This window comes from Ursus americanus, chromosome 5, assembly GCF_024610735.1.
Source record: "Ursus americanus isolate L20-20 chromosome 5, mUrsAme1.1.p, whole genome shotgun sequence".
In the NCBI taxonomy this organism is placed as follows: Eukaryota; Metazoa; Chordata; class Mammalia; order Carnivora; family Ursidae; genus Ursus; species Ursus americanus.
The window spans coordinates 28,524,105-28,545,546 of NC_142131.1; the positions used below are offsets into that span (position 1 = coordinate 28,524,105).

At 47.2% G+C, this 21,442-nt stretch overlaps 1 protein-coding gene across 3 annotated transcripts in view; it reads left to right on the forward strand.

Annotated features, from left to right (window-relative positions):
* Positions 1–21,442, forward strand: part of LHFPL2 (LHFPL tetraspan subfamily member 2) — a 150,566-nt gene that overhangs the window by 121,912 nt on the left and 7,212 nt on the right. For 2 of the 3 annotated variants that reach the window (XM_087862046.1, XM_087862045.1), the window contains exon 4: positions 4,660–5,291. In XM_087862046.1, coding sequence (XP_087718172.1) covers positions 4,862–5,291 — 430 coding nt within the window. In that variant the 5' untranslated portion in view covers positions 4,660–4,861. Of the gene's footprint in view, positions 1–4,049; positions 4,410–4,659; positions 5,292–21,442 lie in introns of those variants that run through there. The other variant, XM_045796413.2, reaches the window with a different exon arrangement.

Below are 21,442 nucleotides of genomic sequence, written 5' to 3' on the forward strand. Positions count from 1 at the left end.
CATTGCAAAGAAATACAACAAACATTTCTTAGAAGTAAAATCCCTTTGGTAAAGGACTTTTAAAGCTTCCAGGATGGCATCTCTTAGGACAGGGCTTCTCAACATCGCCATCAAAACTCACCCAAGGAGCACTTCCAAACATGTGGAGCCCTGCCCAGCCAGCCGCCTGCATGCTGCCTCCCCCAAATTCTGGGGACCCGGCATGTTGTCTGTCTCTCTCCCTCTCTCTATATATCCATATAAAGTGTATATATACTTACACATGTACACATACACATATTCGTGTATGTCTAGATACGTATAAAATTATTCTGATTCTGAGGTGCACTCAGTATTATTCCTTCTAAATGTGACGCAGTAGGAATAAACAGCGTCACCTGCAGCGGAGTCTCACCAAAAACACTTAAGCTGATTCTAAACTAGCCTTTAGATTTAACCTCATTTCTAAAAAGCGGGGGATAAAGAACACTTTAAATGACATCATGAAGAAATAGACAAATCAAGATTTTTGGGTTTTCTTCAAGGCAACTGGCCTGGTGTCTTAAAAAAAAAAGTCTCAGTGTCAAGGGAAAAAATGCAAACAGGGTTAGGGGTGAAAGGATTGTTTTTTACTAAAAGAAACAAGATACAAAACCAAATGCAATGTATGAGCCTTGACTGAGTCATGGTTTTAAGAAAACAACTATAAGAAATGGGGCAGAAGAGGGAAATTTGAATGTGGACCAGGCTTTAGATAGAAGGAAAGTATTGTCAGCTTTTTGGGCGTGTTAATTTTACCGTGGTTATGTAGGAAAATGTCTTTATTTTGAGGGGGTGTATGCTACAGTATTTCGGGTTGAAGGGTCAAGACATCTGTGACTTGTTTTCACATGGTTCCGAAAAAACCGTCTGAGTATTAGCATGAGGCTGTATCCCAGCGTTGAAGCTGAATGTTCAAAGTCTGTTCTTTTCAACTTCTATCTTTGTTTGCCCCCTTTCATAATAAAGTAGAAAAAGAGAACCAAGGTGAAGAAGCAAGCTAGTGTTCTTCAAAACTTTGTCATGGCTTCATTCACGGGCTTCACTAATGTGCTCTAGTAATGGCGGCACACTTGGGGTAGCTTGTGACACACTTGAGTCAAGTCCTTTCACTACGCCTCTGCTCCTCAGTCTCTGTGACATCATCTCCCGGCCAGCTGGCCCTGGGGGGTTGTGCTCCACCTGCACCTTCTTCCCTGCTCACTGACAGCAGAAGCTGCCAGAGATAGGACCCTGTGATGGAAGTGACAATCCCAGCTGAACTCAGCTTACTACCTTCACCCCTATTTAAATATGAGGGCTTTGTGGAGACCGGCCATTTGTCAGTTTCCCCTTGCTCTGCATTCCGACTGTGGACCTTTGTGAGAATCATAGCATCAGAGAACAGTCCGAGGACTGTCCGGATGATCCCAGCCATCAGGGATACGACAGCAAAGTCAGCAGTCCCGGAGTGGAAATGTATATGGTGGCCTGTGGAGAGAAGACTTCTACATGGACTGTCCGCGAGGGCCTGGTCTTAGTGGGTGAGTTGTGGAGAAGCAGGGAGTGCAGGGGATGGCCGTGGAGGGCGTGTCGAGGAGCTCTGTGCTGGGATCCCCGCAGTTCACAACATCTGCCATGATGAGGATCTGTTTCTCCTTTGATACGGATGTTGTGCCAGCAGGGGTCTGTCCTTGCACGTGTGACATGGCCAGACTGGCACACTCGACAGCATAGGCTCCTGGTGAAGCCCTTTAATGCATTTCCAGATTTTCCCTTGTCCTGTCAGTCTGAGGACTTTTCTTGGATCCGCAGGAAAGCCAGTCGGTCCGCCTTGTGTAGTATGGCTGTTCCACTTAACGGTAATTACTAGCACACTAGGCTGGAGAGAGCAAAGCATGTTATCTCCCTATTCCAGACAGGAGAATAAAAGCCTCCTTCCAGCCGTGCTGGCCTGAATGCGAAAATTTGGTGCAGTAGATGGGGGAATGTTTTAGCACAGACGGACAGAAAACTATGTTTTGTGGACTTAAGCACTTGGCTCCCTAAATAATCCTGCCCTAAATTTGGCACAGACCATTTCGCTAAGACTGAATGTGCCACCTTCCGTTCTCCTGAAGTTTCACATCCTTTCTCTTCATAAGCGGCAACCTGATTGCAGGCCTGACTCTGAGCCGAGCTTGCTGACCAGGACAGTGGACACGTGACATGGTCCTTAAGATCCAGGCCACCTGAGAGGTTGTCGCAGAGCCTTAAAGAGCCCAAACACACGGAAGGTTTATATTCACATTGAAAATTGTCCATTAAACAGCAGAGGAGCAGGGATCGAGATCAGCTAGCACATCAGTGAACTGGTTTTCTAATCAAATGAAAAGACTCTGTGGAAGCCTCATCTTCTCCTCACGGGCTGGCTTTCCACTTGTCCGTTCAAAGTGTGTGTGAGCCTGGCGGGCGGGCAGGTGGGCGCCACTTGTGGGACCTCCCGGGAGTCATCCTGGCTGGTTTCTTGTTCTCATTCAGAATGGTTGTTGCATTCTAAGAATCTCCTCCAAAGCTTTTTTGTATTGGTAACGCTTTTCTCGGAAGGCATTTCTATTTGGTGGTATTTGGGGTTGAGTGGGGTGAGATGAGGGAGTGGGAGTAGGTTCTCCTTCTGGCCCAGTGCTGATTGATTCCGCAGTTGCGTTTGGCAGCGGGTTAGGCAGTGAGGAAGTAGGAAGTAAGACCAGGACGCACCCGTGAAGCCTGTTGGGGAGGCTGACACAAGTGACCTCATCCATCTCTAACTAGCCTGGGCTTAATGTTTGCGTGTAATGGCCAAGTTTCTGTTACCTGCAAGCACTTCCAGCAGTTGGGTCTGACCAGTGTCCTCCGTGTTCAGGGAAAGCCTTCTGAGGGGAAGGAGTTGACGGTTACTGAGTGCTTACTCTGCCAGACACTGCGGTGCTCCAGCAGATTCTTGATAGTTACTCGAAGCAGCGCTGTGAGGCAGGATACCTTACTGTTGCCATGGAGTAGGTGAGGGAGCTGAGGCGTCCACATGGCCAGTGGGTGGGGGAGCTGCGTTTGGAACCCAGACCTGAGAGACTCCAAAACTCTTAGAGTGGAACCCACTTCTCCCTTCACCCGTGCTCAGCAGAGCTGCATTCAGCACACACGCACACACACTGGCAATTATGAAGGGGTTGTGTCCTTAGTACTGTGTTAGGTAATTTCCCAAAACAGCATCTTGTGTAACTATAATGATGTGAGGATTTTTAAATGTGCTGTTTTATGAGGTAAATAGTGATCTCTCACTAGCGTGTCACCTAGCGTGGTGTCGAGGCTTTGACTCTGGGCTTCCTTATTCCCCACTGCCCTTCCTCTTCAGTAACTCCCTGCCCCACCCCACTGCCAACATGCCAGGGGGCTCTTTGTGGTTCTCGTGAGGTTGACATGACCTCAGTTAATAATGTCTAATCATTCACAGCACAGCCTTGTGCCCACATGTCAGATATGAACTGTGTGATTCTTCCTGACCTTGGAAAAGGGGCAGCAAATGGGGCTGCCGAGGAGCATGGTACCCCTGTTCAGGGTTCAGACTCCTCTAAAGGTTTGAGCTCTTAGAGCAAAGCCCTCTGGTAATGAAGCCATTTGTCCCTGGGAACAGAATGAGCCCTTGTGAGACCAGGAACAATGGGCATGTTGAGTTGCAGACCTGGAGTGAATGGAAGCTCGGGCAGAGGCCCATGGGCTGAGTTGGGACAGTTCAAGGAACGCATTCTTCCTAGGCAAGTGCTGTTGTCAACAAGTCTACTCAGTGGTAATGATACTTAGTCAGTGGTCATTAATGCCTCTTTTTTGAATGATTTCCCCCAAGTGAGTAAGTCATGAACTCTTCAAGGTTTTCTTCTTTTTTCTTTGAGTTTTAATTAGTGTAGTTTTTTGTCCAGAAATCACCCTGTGAGAAATGGATAAAAATAAGTTTGGGGAGGAGTGTGTTATTTTTCATAGTGTTGTTTCCTTTTGTGTTTTCATTTACCTATGAAGCAAACCCTCACTCTTAGGTCTCTGCTGCTGATTTGATTCCCAGGCAATAAAAGTGGGTGTTGCTGCGCTCTATCTCTAAGCAAAAGCTTCTGGTGCGAGTTTTCCCCAACTTCGTTCATCTAGTACCAAGAGTGTCCCTGTGAGCTTTATAAAAACATAGCCAGTCTGTCGGCAGGGTTCATTGCCTCGAGTCCTATCCAGATCTCTTTGGATCTCCGTGCTGTTGACATTTTCTAGGAAGAGGTGATGGAGCAGGAACCACATCCCAAGGGGGCCCGGCCCTGGCGGGAGCTCCTGTGCCAAAGGGCGCGCCCGGGTGGGTGCAGAAACTGGCCCTGCGGCCGTTGTGCGCCCGGAGATAAGGGAACCACCGCACAGACAGTGTGAGAGCGGGGACAGGGGAAGTCGAAACAAAGAAAACCGGTGACTGCGCGCGGTGTGCCGTCCGGGACGGTCGCTGCTCCGGCGGGTCCGGCGGGGCTCGGTCGCTCGAGCAGCGGCAGCGGGGGCGGTGGCGGGGCGGGCGGGGAAGGCCGGCGCGCGGGGAGGCGCCCGCACACTTGGGTTTGGCGACCGCGCGCTGGGGGCGGAGCCTGGCCGCCGCTCACCGCCCTCCTCCCTTCCCTTCCGTAGGTGAGGCCGCTCCGAGCTCTGACATGGCAGCATGACGGCCCGCGACCGCGCGGCCAGACGCCGGCCAGAAGGAGCCCGAGGCTGCGGGAGCGAGCGCCCGGAGCAGCGACCGCTGGCTGAGGCCGCCTGAGCCTCCTTCCGCGCCCGCTGGCTTTTCTCATTCACCCCCTGGACTCCTGACCTCGCCGCCTGGAACATCAATATGTGTCATGTTATTGTCACCTGTCGCTCGATGCTCTGGACCCTCCTGAGTATTGTGGTGGCTTTCGCGGAGCTCATTGCCTTCATGAGCGCCGACTGGCTCATCGGCAAAGCCAAGAGTCGCAGCGGCGCCGAGCCCGACGACCGGAGCGGAGGCTCGCCCGAGCCCTACCACCCGACCTTGGGCATCTACGCCCGCTGCATCCGCAACCCCGGCGTGCAGCACGTGCAGCGGGAGACGCTGTGCGGGCCGTACGCCGAGAACTTCGGCGAGATCGCCAGCGGCTTCTGGCAGGCCACCGCTATCTTCCTAGCCGTGGGCATCTTCATTCTCTGCACCGTGGCCTTGGTGTCCGTCTTCACCATGTGTGTGCAGAGCATCATGAAGAAAAGTATTTTCAACGTCTGCGGGCTGCTGCAAGGAATCGCAGGTAAGTGTGCGGGAGAGGGCCGGGGCCCTTGCACTGCGTGTGCAGCGCGCTCCCTGCCTTATTCGTTCCCTGCCAGTTGGAAGACCGTCTCCTCTCTGGTCAGATGGGCTTTGGAAAGACTGTTCCAGGCAGCATAAGTGTGCTGCCCTCATCGCTCCCTTTCTCCCTTATGCTGTCCCCTCTTCTTCTTCTCTCATGTTCCTCTTTGTTGCTCATTTGCTTGGGTTCTAAGTTGTTGGGTTTTGTTAGAGTAACTACTCCTACTTTTTTGTTTTTCCCACTAAATTAAAAGCACGCTTTCCAGGTCAGTGCATCCCGTTGAGGGAATTCGGTGAGAGAGTCTCACTTGCAGCAGGCACCCTGTGCTGGGAAGGCAGGCATGCGAGTGGGGGGGCCTTCAGTCCAGGGCAGTGAGTGTGGTCCTGCTGCCCACTCAGCCCTGTCCCCAACCGCAGGAGGATTTCTGCTTTGGGAGGGGAAGAAGCAGGCTGGGAAGGAATTAGTATCAGCTGCTCTGTGTTAATAATGTTCTGGTTTAAATTGTCTGTCTCCTGGAGTCTGAGAATGTTCTGTGCATTCAGATCAGAAAATACAAACTAACTGTTCCACTTGCAGGCAATTTATCACTAATGAGCTTGTTAGAAATTGCTGGAAAGAAGAGTATGCGCCCTTTGGAGTGATCCCAGAGGGGAGGCAGTGAGCTGCAGGAGAACTTCCACGCGCACCAGCACTTTCATAGCCTTTCCCATATAGTTTGAAAGGTGGACCCTGAACCAACAGGGTATCACTCGGTCTGTCCAGGCTCAAGGGCTTTGTTCTGGATGGCAGAAGTACACACACGTAGACACCCATGCTGCAGTTTGAAGACATCCTCAAGGAACTAAGGAATAGACTCCTGCTTTGATTTTTCGGGGGGGGGGGATCACTTTTTAAACAATTAGAACCAAAGTGTTTGTTAATCTGAACTCTAACAGGAGAATGGTAATCCACCCACAACCCTAACTGAAGGGCACGGGTGACTCATCCCTCAGCAAATCCTAAAGCTTTGTGCGTGGGACTCTTCAACAGTGAAGATAAGCACTGAGCCTGGTGTCCAGGTCTATAAGGAAACAGACCCCAAATGAATTAACTCTAGTCTGCCTGAGCTCAGCAGGGTTGGTCTCCAAATCAGCAGATGAAACACCAGTTATTTTCCAAACAGCTGATAAGATAATGTTTTCTGTCCGTCCAATCTTACGGGAGCCCCCGTATACATGTGTGTGGTGGTTGGTGGATAAGGGGCCTAGAGAAATGAGAGAGGGTCTGCCGCACAGTCCTGATGTGTTTGCATGGGGGATATACCTCTGGGGCCCCCATCTCTCTGAGAGGACTAGCCAGACCATGAAGGACTCGGGCGCTCCTAGGCACTCACAGACTTTGGGAGGCCAGGATTCTAATTTTCAGTTTTGCTTGAGATAAATGTGCCATTTCTCTGGACCTTGGCATTCCTCATCTGAAAAGAGGGGAGATTGGAAAATCTGACCTTACCTTAGATTTTTAATTTCGTGAAGCTCATTATCCCCTTTTTGACTCCCTTCTGAAATCTGAAGTTCATCTCCTTCAGCTTGGCATTTTACCTCCCAGATACATTAAATAAGATTCATCTTTTTCTTGTCAGAGATATACCCCTACTTTACTGCCCTGAGACACACAGTGCCTCAGGGGTACGTGCGTATATGCTGTGTGTATCTTAAAACTTCTGCTGAGAAGTATTACCAAAGGCTTTTGAAAAGCCAGAATAAATGGGTGGATGAAGAGAAGGCAGCACGCACAGTTTATTAATCCTGTTGAAGAGCCCTGGTTGACCAGAGAAGTGGATTTCTGTGTAATTTTTCCTTACTATGTGTATTTCCTCATCCTTGGTGATTCATGCCTTTACAATGAATTGTCAAAGTGCTGGTATGCAGGCAGAACTCCTGGTTTCTCATCCCTAAGAATGCTTTTCATCCGGAGAAACCGAGGGCCTTCTAGCACATCTAGCCATCTATAGTACGAATGGGTCATCTTGGGCCATAACACCCTGAGCTGTCTTTTACAGTCATTCAGAAGCAGCTTACAGATACCCTTTCAGTCTTACAGACTGTTTACATGCAGGTTGGCGGGGGGGCTCAGAGGGAGAGGGGGAGAGAGAATCCCAAACAGGCTCCATTCCCGGCACGTAGCCCGATGTGGGGCTCAATCCCACGACCCTGAGATCATGACCAGAGCCGAAATCAAGAGTCGGACACTTAACCAGCTGAGCCACCCAGGTGCCCCCATGTAGTTTTTAATAAGGTGTTAGTCTGGTGAACTCAGTCTCTAAGAATGAGGATTAGTCCAACAAATCTTTTGGTGCTCTTGTTTGCTGTTTCACATAAATGACAAGAGTGTTCATTTTGGCACAAAGATCAGTATATGTCATAGGAATTACACATACACGTTAGTAAATTATTCCTGACTTGCCTCTCCCTCTCTCCCTCTCTGTCTGTATCAGGCCTCTGGGAATAAGGGTTGAAAAGAAGGCAATAGTAGCATACCTGAGGTGTTAGTCTGTTGGTCACCTGTTCATTCCCAGAGTCTAGATTTTCTAAGAGAACTTTCTCCCCACCCCTCTCACTTATGTTCCCCGTGAATACATACAGCATCCCAGAAGGTCTGAAATCACTTAAACTTTTGAATTGGTGGCAAAAACTCCTGTATAGTCAGACCGTCTTTCTAGAGCCCACCGGTCTGAGGCTGAGAACTGAAGTACAGGAAGTAGTAGTTTCTTCTCTCCTCCCAGCCTTTCTCTCTTGAGCAGAAGTCATGGGTGACATCAACTACACGCTAGGCAGGTGACTCCTACATGGTTTGGGGGAGGGGGGCACATTTATAAGGGATGCTTGGTGGGCTCTTTCTCTCCTAATGGAGGTCTACACTGGGTAGTTCAAACCAGTATAAATGGCAGCCATGGTCCTTAAATCTATGGCTGAGAAAGTTGCCCCAGCAGTGTCTGAAACAGCTGACTTGCTTTCTCTCCTGTCGGCCAATATGTAATAGCATCTGGGCAGCCCCAGCCTCAGCCTCAGCCAAGGACTCGGTGCAGCTGCGAGCATCAGTCTTCCCTCCCCCCAGCCCCCCTTCTCAGGCCTGGGTCTATGTGACGTCGGAACAAATGGTGAGAAAGAAGCTGTTGCCAGTACAACAAAGGCATTCTTTGGAAATACACTCAGTCTGTGTTTGCTCTTAAAACTTTCGTTTTGGCAAAAATAACATTTTTGTAAAATACAACTGGAAGAAAAATTACGCGATACTGTAAGCGTACTCCTTACTGCAACTAATTTTAAAGAATAAATAGGCCTTAGGTTTGTGTACCCTCGCTGTCTATAGAAAGTGTAACATAAATTATCAAAATCTGGGTATTTTGGTTTTTGAAGTGGATGTGAAAGAATTTGCTACCTCAGTGGAACTCTCAAAATCTAGGTTACTTAAAAATAACAGTAAGATACAACTATTGACTATTAAGTTAACCCAGATACAGGATTTGCCCTCAAGGTCTAGCCTATTGGTGGGCACCCATCTGACATTTCCTGCATACTTAGCACACATGCCTTTGGAGTTCAGTACTTCACTCTTGGCTGCAATTAGAGGTCAGGCCTCACCTGCCTCTGGATCAGTCCTGACCTCACCTTACAGTGGCTGTGAAATGGCTAGTAATTTACCTCACTTCTCTGAACGTCTTTTCTCACTTGTAAAATGGGTATAATTAGGTATAACACCTTAGGGTTGTTTTGTGGATTGAATTAGATCATATATGAGAAGAAAGACTTAAACACAGTACTTGGCATGTAGTAAATAATAAGTGGTAGCTATATCGTCAGTAAAGTTTTTCTGCTTTCTTGGCAGGACTTAGTATTTTTTTTTATGTTTCCTAGAATTGCTGCATTTTAAGGAATAGTGGTTTCTCTTCTAGCCTTTAGAACTTACCTTGTTCTGTTGAAAATCAAACATCAGTGTGTTGTATAGGGCCGTTCCTGGCCCCTTCATAGCCTGCCTGTGTTGGGGCTGAAAAGCGTAGAGCATTCCTGTGGCTTTGGGGTGACTGTGGGTATCCTTGGGGCATTATTTTGAAAAGCAGAAGACAGCAGTTGAGTTGACAGGAAAACCAAGGACTTCTTCCTTTGCCTGCTCGTCCCCCTGACACACACAGTCCCTGCCTCCTTTCCTTGCTGCAGGCAGCTTCTCGCAGTGGATCCTTGACTGCAGGTGGCTTTTCAGGCTCCCTTCACAGACTAAATCACAGGCTGATCGGTCTTCACGAGGTGAGGACTTGTCCAGAACTTGGCAGAGCCAGAAACACACATCAGTCTGGAGCCCTGTGGGATTCATTACAAAAACTGGGTAACCGGCCAGCAGGGTTGTCGCTGCCAGCTGTCTTCCTTAGGTTGTGACCTGGATGTAATCCATAATGAAACCGAAGAACGCAAAGATCCAGGTTTTCCATGACAGCATCAAGCAGTTTGTTTTTAGAAATGCATGTAGGGCTCTCTTAGAAGTCCATGGAATCCCCAGTGACTCAGGTTTGGGACAGAAGCCATTAGAATGAGCTCAGGATTTGGCTCACTTGTTTTGGCTTGGACTATTCCACTGGGGTTGCCGTGAGGGTTGAACCAGCACATGAGCTGCTGGGCCTGGCTGCCTGCTGTCTTTCAGTCTTCGCGCAGATGCTCGTTTGCTTCTTTGTGTCTGGTTGGCTCTCACGCTCTCTACTCCCCGTAGCCCTCTGTCTATATCTGTTTCAGTCCAACAGGATTGCCTCAACAAGCTGCTCCACCAGTCTGACCAGATAGATTGCTGTGGGGCTGAACTCTGCCTTCGCTGGTCTGGGCGAGAGGGCGTGCTCATGGGAATCGCTCTCCACTGTCATGGCTCAGCGACTGCTGCGGGCAGGCTCAGCCTTCTGGGAAGTGAGCAATGATTGAGGATGAAGGAGGACAATATGCAAAAAAGGGCAAGGAATTAAAGAATCTGAGAGAGGAGACAAGTGGAGGGTTTTGCCTTTGCTGCTTGTAGAATTGCTTGTCGTAGTCAGAGTGTGTGTGGGAGTATGGACAGGCATATGAAATAGACCATGATCGCTATCTAGGACTGGGTGTTGCCATTGCTGTTTTTCACAGGCTGAACGGTAACCTTAGCATCAAAAAGATAACCACGACTCAACCTGGTCTCAGCATATATTTTGACTTATCTCTTGCTCTATGCATTCACTTCTGGGCCAGGAAGATAGCCACTGGCGAGGAGAAAAATAAGAACAAGGGCTTAGAAAGCAGAGGGAGAGAAGAAGAGAATCCTAACTCTCTGAGACCTTGTCCCATAGTTTTACACCTGAAAAACTTAACTGGCTTTCTCCAAGAAGGTTGTGTGACCTTGATTGCCCAACTTCAAAATCCCCTCAGAGAAAAAGCGTGAGGAAAATAGAGGAAGCATCCATGCTTTTCCTTCTTAGAACAAAGCACTGGAAGTTTCCGGCGTCAAAGGGAGGATCTTTATTTCTGGCTCTGCAGACAGAGAATGCCTCCCCCAGAAGTCAGGTCTAACGGTTCTATGTCTGAATCAATTTAAAAATACCATCGATTACAACACATCTGCTAATGCATCAACGTCTAGTAACCCCCTGGTAAAATCTGAAGACTGCGGGCATGTGGAACAGCAGGCGAGAATTAAACATCAGGTCAAGGAGCTTTTATGGGATGCCTACTAAGTGCAAAGACCTGTAGACTCAGGTCTCCAGTTTCTTGGGTTTCTGCTCCCCAGCCGTATTAGAGAGCCATTGTTTCATAAACTGTACCCTAGAGAGGCAAAAAAAATACATATAAATCACTGTATATGAACGGAACAGAGAACTCAACCATATCATTAGATTAAAAAAACTACTCCCTAAAAGCAGGTGGACCAAGCATTAATTTGAGTAAATCCAGGGAATGGGATCTGTTTTTAAAGACTCAGTTGGAAGGTCTAGAAGAAAATTGCAAATTCTCTTAAAATCCGATATAGCAGTTGATATGCAAATAAAATGTAGAAAGCGGTTTGCCATGGTAACCACTTAATTATAGATGTAAATGATCATGGAGCCATGGATGATGTATGTTCAAATTCCACGAACAAATAATCACTTAAGTATGGCTCTGCATACTTACAGAGCAGTCGGGCACTCGCTTTCAAGCGCGTACCGCATGGCTAGTGCTCTAAGCCGTGACGCCACCTGAAAAGTAGCCTGCAGCCTGTGCAGAGCTGTGCCGCAGCACAGCAGCCAGACTTACGAGTTCAGTGACTGTATGCGGGCTTTAGTAAATGTCCAGGACTCTCTCTCTTTTTTCCTCTTTTATTTTTTTAAAAAGATTTTTTATTTATTAGCTAGCACACACGCACAAGCAGGGGGCTGGGCAGAGGGAGAGGGAGAAGCAGACTCCCCACTGAGCAGGGAGCCCAGTGCGGGGCTCCATCCCAGGACCCTGGCATCACCACCTAAGCCGAAATCAAGAGTCAGACACTTAACCAACTGAGCCACCCAGGCGCCCCCAAGAATCACTCTCTTTTTTAAAAGATAGATCCTAGTCCTAGTGAAACCTAAAATAAACACTGAGAATACAAAGCCAGCATTAAAAATTTCAAACCGAATGCACAGTTGCTGTGTGTTGGGAATTTTGAGGCCAACGTCAGGATCCTGTGTTGAAAAGACGCCTGCCGCAGTGGACGAGTTACTTAACATTATCTAGACCCTAAGACTTCAGCAGGCAAGAAATTTACTTACTGTCCTAAAAATTGCTAGCTCAAAAATTAATTTTTTTCACTTGTCTTTTACTCTGCTGTACACTGCATTTTATTTATTTTGGAAGTTTATTTTGAATGATCAGTGTAGTTTGGTTACAGTCAGCAGAAGCTCGCTCTTAATCTTTCATGTTGGATGAATAATTTATCAAGAAAATATTTCATATTTTTTTCCCAGTTGCATGTAGTTTAAAAAATAGCTTCTCAGGGGCGCCTGGGTGGCACAGCGGTTAAGCGTCTGCCTTTGGCTCAGGGCGTGATCCCGGCGTTATGGGATCGAGCCCCACATCAGGCTCCTCCGCTATGAGTCTGCTTCTTCCTCTCCCACTCCCCCTGCTTGTGTTCCCTCTCTCGCTGGCTGTCTCTATCTCTGTCGAATAAATAAATAAAATCTTAAAAAAAAAAATAGCTTCTCAAAAAAAAAATAGCTTCTCACTTGGAATGAGAAGAAAACTGTATCACTAATTCACAGGAAGGGATAATCTGGCTAAATTAGTTTGTTAGGATGCATTTTTAACTGTTAAGAGTTAAGGCTTTAGAAACTGCCAGTGAATTTGCATATAAACATGAATCTTGCTGAGAAAGACTTCAGGAGGCTCCAGCAGGGGAGAAACTGCAGCTTTCTTATAGATTGTTTCTCTGTATATTTTAAGGGCATCAGACAATTCTTAATTGATGGCCACTAATTCTGAGTATTTCTAACAGAAACTTCCTCTGGGGGCCTTGGTTGTAAAGTCTTTTTATGACAACTGTGCTCTGATTATCTTCCGAAGATTTCTCTTTCTGTCGCTCTGTCATCCGCTATCCACCCCCGACCCTGGAAAAGTATTTTTCTTGCCAATTATAATTCCCTGTGTGTTTTTAGTAGGAAACCAGTACCATACTAGATTCTTCTGGGGACATGGTGTGAGCATTAATACAAACTTCTTTAAAAAATTGACACCCGATCCTTCACTTTTTTTCTCCTTCCCTTCAGAAAATCTTGTTGGTTAAAAACCTCTGTTATTAATCATGTACGAAGATGATGCGTGGATATAATCTGCTCAGCAAAGACACTGGTATCAGCCAAAAACCCTTTTGATTACCAGTGAACCCTTTGACCTCCAGTTCCTGATCTGCCTATCAAAGCAGAGTTATTAAATGTCAGAGTTGGGCCCAGTCTGGCTTGTCCATAAACAGAATTTTATTTATTTATTTATTTATTTATTTTTTTTTTTTTTTTTTTTTTTTTTTTTAGATTTTATTTATTTATTTGACAGAGAGAGAGACAGCCAGTGAGAGAGGGAACACAAGCAGGGGGAGTGGGAGAGGAAGAAGCAGGCTCATAGCAGAAGAGCCTGATGTGGGGCTCGATCCCATAATGCCGGGATCACGCCCTGAGCCGAAGGCAGACGCTTAACCGCTGTGCCACCCAGGCGCCCCCATAAACAGAATTTTAAAATGAGGTGCAGCGAGAGCAAGTTTAGATTCTGGATTCCAAAGAGACATTATTCAAAAGAGCCTTCTTACTCTTCAGTCTTTTACTTGCTTCTTAGGAAAGGTGTCCCCAGCCTGATACAGGCAACCTCTGCCCTCCTTCCCCCAACTCCTCAGAGGGGCCTCTTGCCAGCAGTTACTGAATGAATTCTGGTCCACTCTGCTGAGGTGGACCAGCCGTCCACAGCAAAAAGGAGAGAGACAGGGACAATGCAGTGAGATTTCATTGAGCTGAGTGTATTCCGTTTGAAGAACAGATTACATCCTTCACTGCTTTTGTGTTAAAATATCCTTTTATGAAAGGATGAGGAAAGGAGGTGATGGTTTTCAGTGTCCTTATATCAGCAAAATAAAAATACTGACCTTCCAGTAATTTTTCTGGCTATCGTACTAGTGTGTGAGGTCTAGAAGTGTGGGAACCACTGTTCTAGAATGTAAGCAAGGTACAAATTGTGTCTTTTTCACATTTCTATCTCTGCTGTTCAGAATGGGCCCTGCTACATACAGAAGTCCTCAGTAAATGTATGTTCATTGATAAAAACATGATCTATGTTACAATGATCTGTACTAGCACAGCTATAAATTTCTAGGTATCTGGAGAAGAGGAAACTCTTTACCGGTGCTGCTAAGCCTCAATCCTGACATGACCTCTGCCCTCTCAGGGTATAAATAGATTAATGGAGCCACTACCCAAAGAACTAATAAGAATCATTTCCGAACTGGCAAGCACTAATTTGGGCTTTTGAATAAATTAACGGGCAAGTTGATGTCAAAGGTACAGATTAACCAAAGGTGGCAGTTCTTGGGCAGAAATCCTTGATTCATGTTACAACTAATACTTTATTACTTCTATTTATAAATACTATCCAAGTACCCCTGACTCTGAATGGCGAACTTGACATTTTCGTACTGAGGATAGTGGCCTGCCTGGCATATGAGAAGTCAGGCAGACTGGAATACCATTGCTAGCCGGCGTTGCAACTTGGCAGGCGTGAGCCCGGGACTCTCCTTGGGTGGGGGGAAGGGCCCTGAGAGCCCCCATCTTGGTGTCTGCAGTTGTCCTGAGCAAGATGTCATGCCAGCCAGGTGCCGCAGACTGAGGGTGACATCCCGGCATGCAGTGAGACAAGCAGATCTCTTGCAAACACGTGATGACTTACACCTAGGGTGCACAGGTAATGGCACAAGGATGCAGGATTAGGAGGAGAGCAGGAGAGACAAAGATCAGCAGCTGTGTTCTACGAATTAAGAAAAGCCACTTGAAGGGGGTGAGATGGTTGCAGTGGCCTGACCTGCTGGAGGTGGGTGTAATTTGGGGCCTGTCTGGGAATGCCGTCAGTGCTGTGTTTTGTCTCATCAGCTGTCCTGCGAAGAACACAGGATACGTTTGCTTGTGGACGGCATTATTGTTTTAGGTGGGTGTGCAATTTTAGACAATTCCCAGTCATACAGAATCTCAGAGCAAAGACGAAAATGTGTGTGGATCATATGGCTTACGTTTCTTCCCTCTAGTCCGATAGGTTTCAGGTTTGCTTGCAGTCTTCCGCTCACACGGGTTTTGCACATCCTGCAGAAGAGGACATCATAGCAAACCTGAAATGGTTCTGACCTGTTTACTAGGTTTTCTTTCTAGAAGTTTCTTTAGCCAGGGGCAGCCATGCCACAGTGGCATCTATATTGCAGTGAGGAGGATGGTGACAGAGTGTAATGAAAGAGAAGGTGTGGATAGAACTTCTTTATTTGTGGCTGTCTTGCTGTGGCGTTAGCAAACCAGCCTAAATGAACAATAGGTGACCCTTTATTTTGGTGCGGCCTTCCCTCCCTCTTGCCCTCCCCCTGCAGCACTCCTGTGGTTTTCTCACTTGATGAGTGCTCCTCCTCATCGGCTCTCTCACCTCTTGTAGGAATAAGTAAGCCAGCTTTGAGTCCATCCCCATCTCCCCTCTTGGGCCGGACAGATGCTTTTGTCTTAGAAGCTCTGGTTTGCATGAAGCGGCAGCAGTCGAGCACAGTGGCTCCCGAGTGGAGTCTGGGGCCAGACCGCCTAGATTTGAGTCCCGACTCCAGCACTCGTTAGCTGTGGGGCCCTACCGCATCCCCACAGGCTTCAGTTTCCTCATCTGTCCGGTGATAATGTTAATAGTACCAACCTCATATGATGGTGAAAAGGACTGAATGAACTCAATTCCAAGTGCTTCCCCAGTGCCTGGCACATTGTAGTGCTCAGTAAGCGGCAGTGGTTGCCATTGTTATTCTAAGTTATTCTAACCTTAAAAAGTTCTAATCATCTGTATAAACTTCCACCTTTGAAGTACTAGTCGTGAATGTATAAAATCGGGGGAAGATGTGTGTAGCTTTAGCTCCATTTCATCTTTACTTGCAATCTAGCATTTTTGCCCTAGAAGACCTTCCCAAAAGGTTCTTGTGAAGATGTCAAGACTAGAAAGAAAGCAAGAATCAGAAATGACATGTGAAGTTGGCCAACAGCACAGCCTGCGTAGAGGACTGTGGCTTAGGCACGCGGTGTAGACTTGGGATAGGGACGGAGACGTAGAAGCCGAGCAATAGGGAACAAACAACACACTTCTTACCGCTCTTACAAGTTCACAGTTGAAGGCGCATCCATCTGAGCTCAAACAAGTGCTGTTCTTTTATGGGACAAAAGCGTATTATGTCACAGTTAAGACTTCTATTTTTTACTATCACTGTTCTGTATAGTTTTCCAGATGGTTAGCCCTGTACTTGCTCCTTAGGATTTCATAGGTAAAAATTTTAAATAAAAATGACATTGCTTCTTCCTTGTAAGAGTAGAGAGAACCTGGTTTCACCTTGTGTTGTGACTGAGAATGACCCTACAGGATGTCTCACAAAGCCCCTGCGCGTGAAGAGTGTATAGGTTCACAGCATGGTGACTGGGAAGAGACCAGCAGGACGGCAAATTCAGTGGGTGGGAACTGGATGTGTCTGGTGAGGTCTGCCTTCCTCAAAGCATGGTATGTTCGCCTGCGGTCCTGTGAAAGAGAAGTGTCCCCACCTAACAACAGTCGGTGCCCTACCCGTAGCTATTAAGGACTGCCAAAATGACTTCCAGCTGTCAGCATGAAAGGTGACTTGGGGGAAATTAAAATTTAGACAGAAGAGATCAGTAAATGTACAGATAAATGTTAACCAGCATCCCTGCGTTTGTTGTCAACCACTCTGGACATCAACTGTTCTACTAACATGATGGCCCCAGACTTAGAGGTGAATAGCTAACCGGGTATTCCTGGCCTGGAGTGCAGACCACGCCCGCCAGATGCCCATGTGTGACGCTGCCTTCAGGGCTGCTGATGGGAGGGGGCCTTTCCTGCGCCGTACAGTAGTTCTGCATCCTCTGCCTTCAGTGCTGGCACGTTCTGGTGTCTTTCCATTGTCCAGGCTCCTGCTGCTTCTGGTTACTACCCTTACCTCTTTTGCAGACCGCCTCGGTCCGTCTCCTCCTTCATTTACCCTTGTACCTCTCGGCTGTCACCTGCCACCTTCCTGACTTCTCCAGGTTTATCCCTGCACTGCTCCCCTCCCAGCTGGTGTCCTGGAAAGGTCCCACAGGTCAGCTACAGTCTGTCTTTTTAGCTGTCCTCACTCCAGCCAGCCAGAGTTGGAAACAAGTTCAGAGTTTTGAGGCTAAACTAAGGCTGGTCTCTAGATAACTGAAAATTTATTTAATTGACTTAATACTTTTCTCTTTGTCTTCTCCCAAAGAGCATCATTTTCTAGAGCTAGAAAGGAGGTTTTCAGTGCTTGCAGTCACGTCCCATGGTTTGGACCTTGTGTGGGTTTCATTAGTAAGTATGGCTGTTGTTCTGTTAGCAGAAATTGCCAGCCAACTCCCGAGATTCATTTTATCGAGTGAAGCTTTTTCCTCCAACCATTTAAAAAACTTGGCAAGTACGTTCCAGTGGTTTCCTTTAAAATGTAACATCTGCATCACAGCACCCTGTCTTTTCATTCACCCAGCAAATATTACTGAGCACCCATTACATGTCTTACATTGTTCTAAGCAGTCGGGATCCATAAAGAATAAGCTGGCAAGGTTCTTTCTTCTCATGGAGTTTACACTGAAGACGGTGGAGACAGACTATAAACTAAGTTACTTAGTATATTAAAAGGTGGTTGGTACTGGGGAAGAAAAAAAAGGTGTAGCCAGGGTAAGAGAGGTTAGGTATGCTGGGATAAGAGGACAAGTTATAATGTTAAATAGGGTAGTCATGGTAGGAGTCAGAACAGATTTAAAGACTTGATGGAGATAAAAGAGGTAGCCATATGGGTAATCAGGAAGAGCTTTGCAGGCCCAGGGAACAGTTAGAATGAAGGCCTTGTTCATAGAGTAATGTGCGCTCTGAGACAGAGGAATCAAAAATTATTCTAAGGTTTCTGGCCTGAGTGGGTGTAAGAATTGAACTCCCATTTGTTGATAGGAAGTCCACGGGGCAAAGACAAGACTGTGGAGAGTGGCAGTCAGGAATTAGATTTGGACATAATTTTCAAGTACCTTGTTAGACATCCAAGTGGAGGCCAAGTAGGCAATTGGAGATACAGACCTGGAGATCAGAGTGCGGGAGATGTCAGCCTCGAGTATTTAAAGCTGTGGGACCAAGTGAGATCAGTAAGGAGAAACAGACGGGACAAAGGATTGAGCCCTGGGCACTCCAATGTTAAGATATTGGAAAGTTAATGACAGCAAAGGACACTGAGAAGGAAAAGCTAATATGGCTTCCCACCTGGAACACTGGTGGATGGTGTCTAAACTACTTGCAAGGAGGACTGTCCTGTCTTACTTTTCCTCTAATCCTGTACTGTCGGTACTTTTTTTGGACTTGCTGATTGACAGTACCACTCCCAAAAAGCCTGGAGTGCTCTCTGAGTTGTGTCCCAGAATGGGGCTGGGATACTGGACGCCAGTCACTCTTTTGTCTGATTTGCCTTCCTTCCTGTTAGATGGCTGCAAGGCTGTGGTGGCAGGGGCAGCCTCCTGGCATGTTGCCTTAGTGAACTCAGCTGGGGTGCCTGGAAGCTAGGTCCCCATCCCAGAGCTCTGAGTCACAGGGTAGACCCGAAGGGGACAAACACGGGGTCTCCTGCTGGGTTCCTAAATGAGTCAGTGGCTATTTCATGAACTCTTGACCTTTGTTATCCGACGTTAACTATGACACACCCATCAGGTTTATGGTAAATGCTAAGACAAAATTGTGATGTATACTAAGATAAATCAAGTTTTCTGCCCTCAAGGGGCTCAGAGTCCTACCAGGGTACTGCTCTACTCAGGGCTGAGTATAATGACTGGCACTTCGGTAACTCAGTAAATGGTTGTTGAACAAGACTACAAAACAGCGTGACGAAGAGCTGAAGAGGGACAGGGTAGTGGAAGCACACAGAGAAGACCATTCTGGCAGCACGTGGTGACAGATGTTTCCGTGGAGGTGAAACTTGGGTGAGGGGGGGATATTTCCAGGTAGATGAGTACCCAAGGGGTCAGCATGAGTAAGAGTCCCTTGTTCAGGGAATGGTGGTGTGTGGAGTGTGACCAGATTCCTTGAGTATTACTGGACTAAAAGTGTTTAAAGCCTGTGAAACCCCACATCAACCCACTCGTAACCCTGCCGTAGCCACTCACCGCTGTGCCCAGGACAAACACGTGGTACATACACTCAGGGGACTCCCCTCACAAATTACCCAACTGGAACCCAGAGTTACCAAAAGCTACTAAGCCTGCTGTCAACTGTCTGCTGTGTACTGACTGAGATAGGTGAGGCTATCTCACAACTTCAGAATGAGCTGCTCGATTATAATCCAGTGGAGGCCAAGTGTTGTGTCCCTCACCAGGAGCTTCTCCACAGGTCGACAGGAGCAGTAGCAGCTGGCCTTTTTTTCTTCATGTCCTTAAAAAAGTGCTTTGCAAACTGAGGTCTAGTCAGTCTTTGCTATTTAGTCTGAAAGCCTGTCTGATGAGGAAACAGGAACATCATGTCCAAAGATCCATTTGTTCTTCTTTGGAACAAGAGCCAGCTTTTAGTTCTCACGTTTTCAGGGCAGGAAAAATGGCCTTCTTCCGTACAAATGGTGGGTGACCCACAAAAGACAAGAAACCTTGAGTCCATTCCCTTGGCCAGCCCGTGGTGAAAGTGACAGTTGTGTGGTTGACCTGGAGGGAAGGAGGTGATGCTTGAACAGCCAGGAAAACACTGTCAAACAGCCATGGAGCCTTCCTCGTTCCCTTCACAGACTGAAGAGCTGTGGTTCACACTGGGCTGCCCCCATTCCTGGCATCTCATGAAGCTTGAGATGGTCAGCTGCAAACCAAGTAAAGTATGATTGTATTCAGGAACTCCTGGTCTTTATAAAATTGGGGCCTTGGCAGGATCATGGAGATGTTTATCTTTCTACCTCAGGGTTTTGCTTAAAACTTAGATTTGATAACATCATTTCATTCCAGGGTAGTAGCAAGAAAATTACCTACGATGTACAATTTTGTGGTCGGCCTAATCGCGGCAGGCAGTAGATGCGGACCACAAAGCAAGAGGACTGAAACTTTTCTTGCTGCATCGCATTGTGTTTTAGCACCTTCTCGGTTTCAGACACTGGAAATGCTTGCTATGACAGGACGTAGTTTCTGCCCTTTTGGAGCTCACGAAGTCTAATTGTTTAAGCCCACACCACATGCTTAGGTTGCCCACAGAGACTGAAGATTGCTGTGCAGCAAGATGGAACTGCTGGGAGTCTGGGGTTGAGTCTGAAAGCTCCATCCAGGCAGGGGAAAATGTTACTAAAACAGCCCAGAGACACGGTGGGCGCTGCGTGGTGATAGCTGGTGCCCAGCTCATCACGAGCGCACCAGGACCATGTGGCCAGCCTCACTGAGATCGTCAGAGCTCTGTCTCCAGCCCTGGGGTGGCACTGCAGGTACACCAAGTAACTAACCATCAGTTCTTCATTTCTTTCTTTCCCAGATAAGGTTGAGTCATCCCCAGGTGACCCCATGATGAGCAGATGGTACCTTCTGGAGTACCATCTTAGCAAGTGGAGCCACAGCAGAAGTTATCACTGCTCGGAGTCCCTTACTTTTCCTTTGGTGGTGCCAGTTTCCTTTGGTTGCTAGCCAGTATCATTCTCCCTGCTTAGCTTCCTCCCAGCTAGACCACCCATTGCTTAATCAGACACGTGGGAAGAGATGCCAGTCAGAAAAGCCGAGGCCTACTGGCCTAGTCACTTACTTACTCTATCAATGTCCACAAAACACACATATATGCCCCCCTCCCAAAACAATAATGCATTAGGGCAAGGTGGTGGAAAGACCCCAGAGACCACTCACTATAGGCTGGCCTAACTTCAGAAACTTCTTTTTTAATAGCTACACAGGAAGATCAGACCATTTTCTGGCTTGGCTTCTATGTGAAATTCAATCCAGAGCACACTTCGCCTTCCATTTGATTTCTAGCTGTAACCCAGAAGCATGCTGAGTCCGTGGGTATACTCCAAACCGAGGACCAGAAAAACCATGCTAAGTTTGCAGCAGACGTGGTATGTCTGACTATATTCTTATGCCAGTTGTCTTACATGCCTATTTAAGACTTTAATTTTGTCTCATTAGTTGGTGTCATTCATCCTGTTTGGAATTCAGGGCATAAGTTTGCTTCTAAACACTGGGATTCAGAGGCCTGGAACAGGACGGTGTGACAGGCTAAACCAGCCCGCTAAGAGTCTCTCTTTCCTTTCTTGCTGACACATTTCGTTCTCATTGATTGGTATCTGTCAAGTTATTTTACTGGTTTTCACGGGGAGGCACCGGGGTTTGGAGAAATTTTATTATGGGT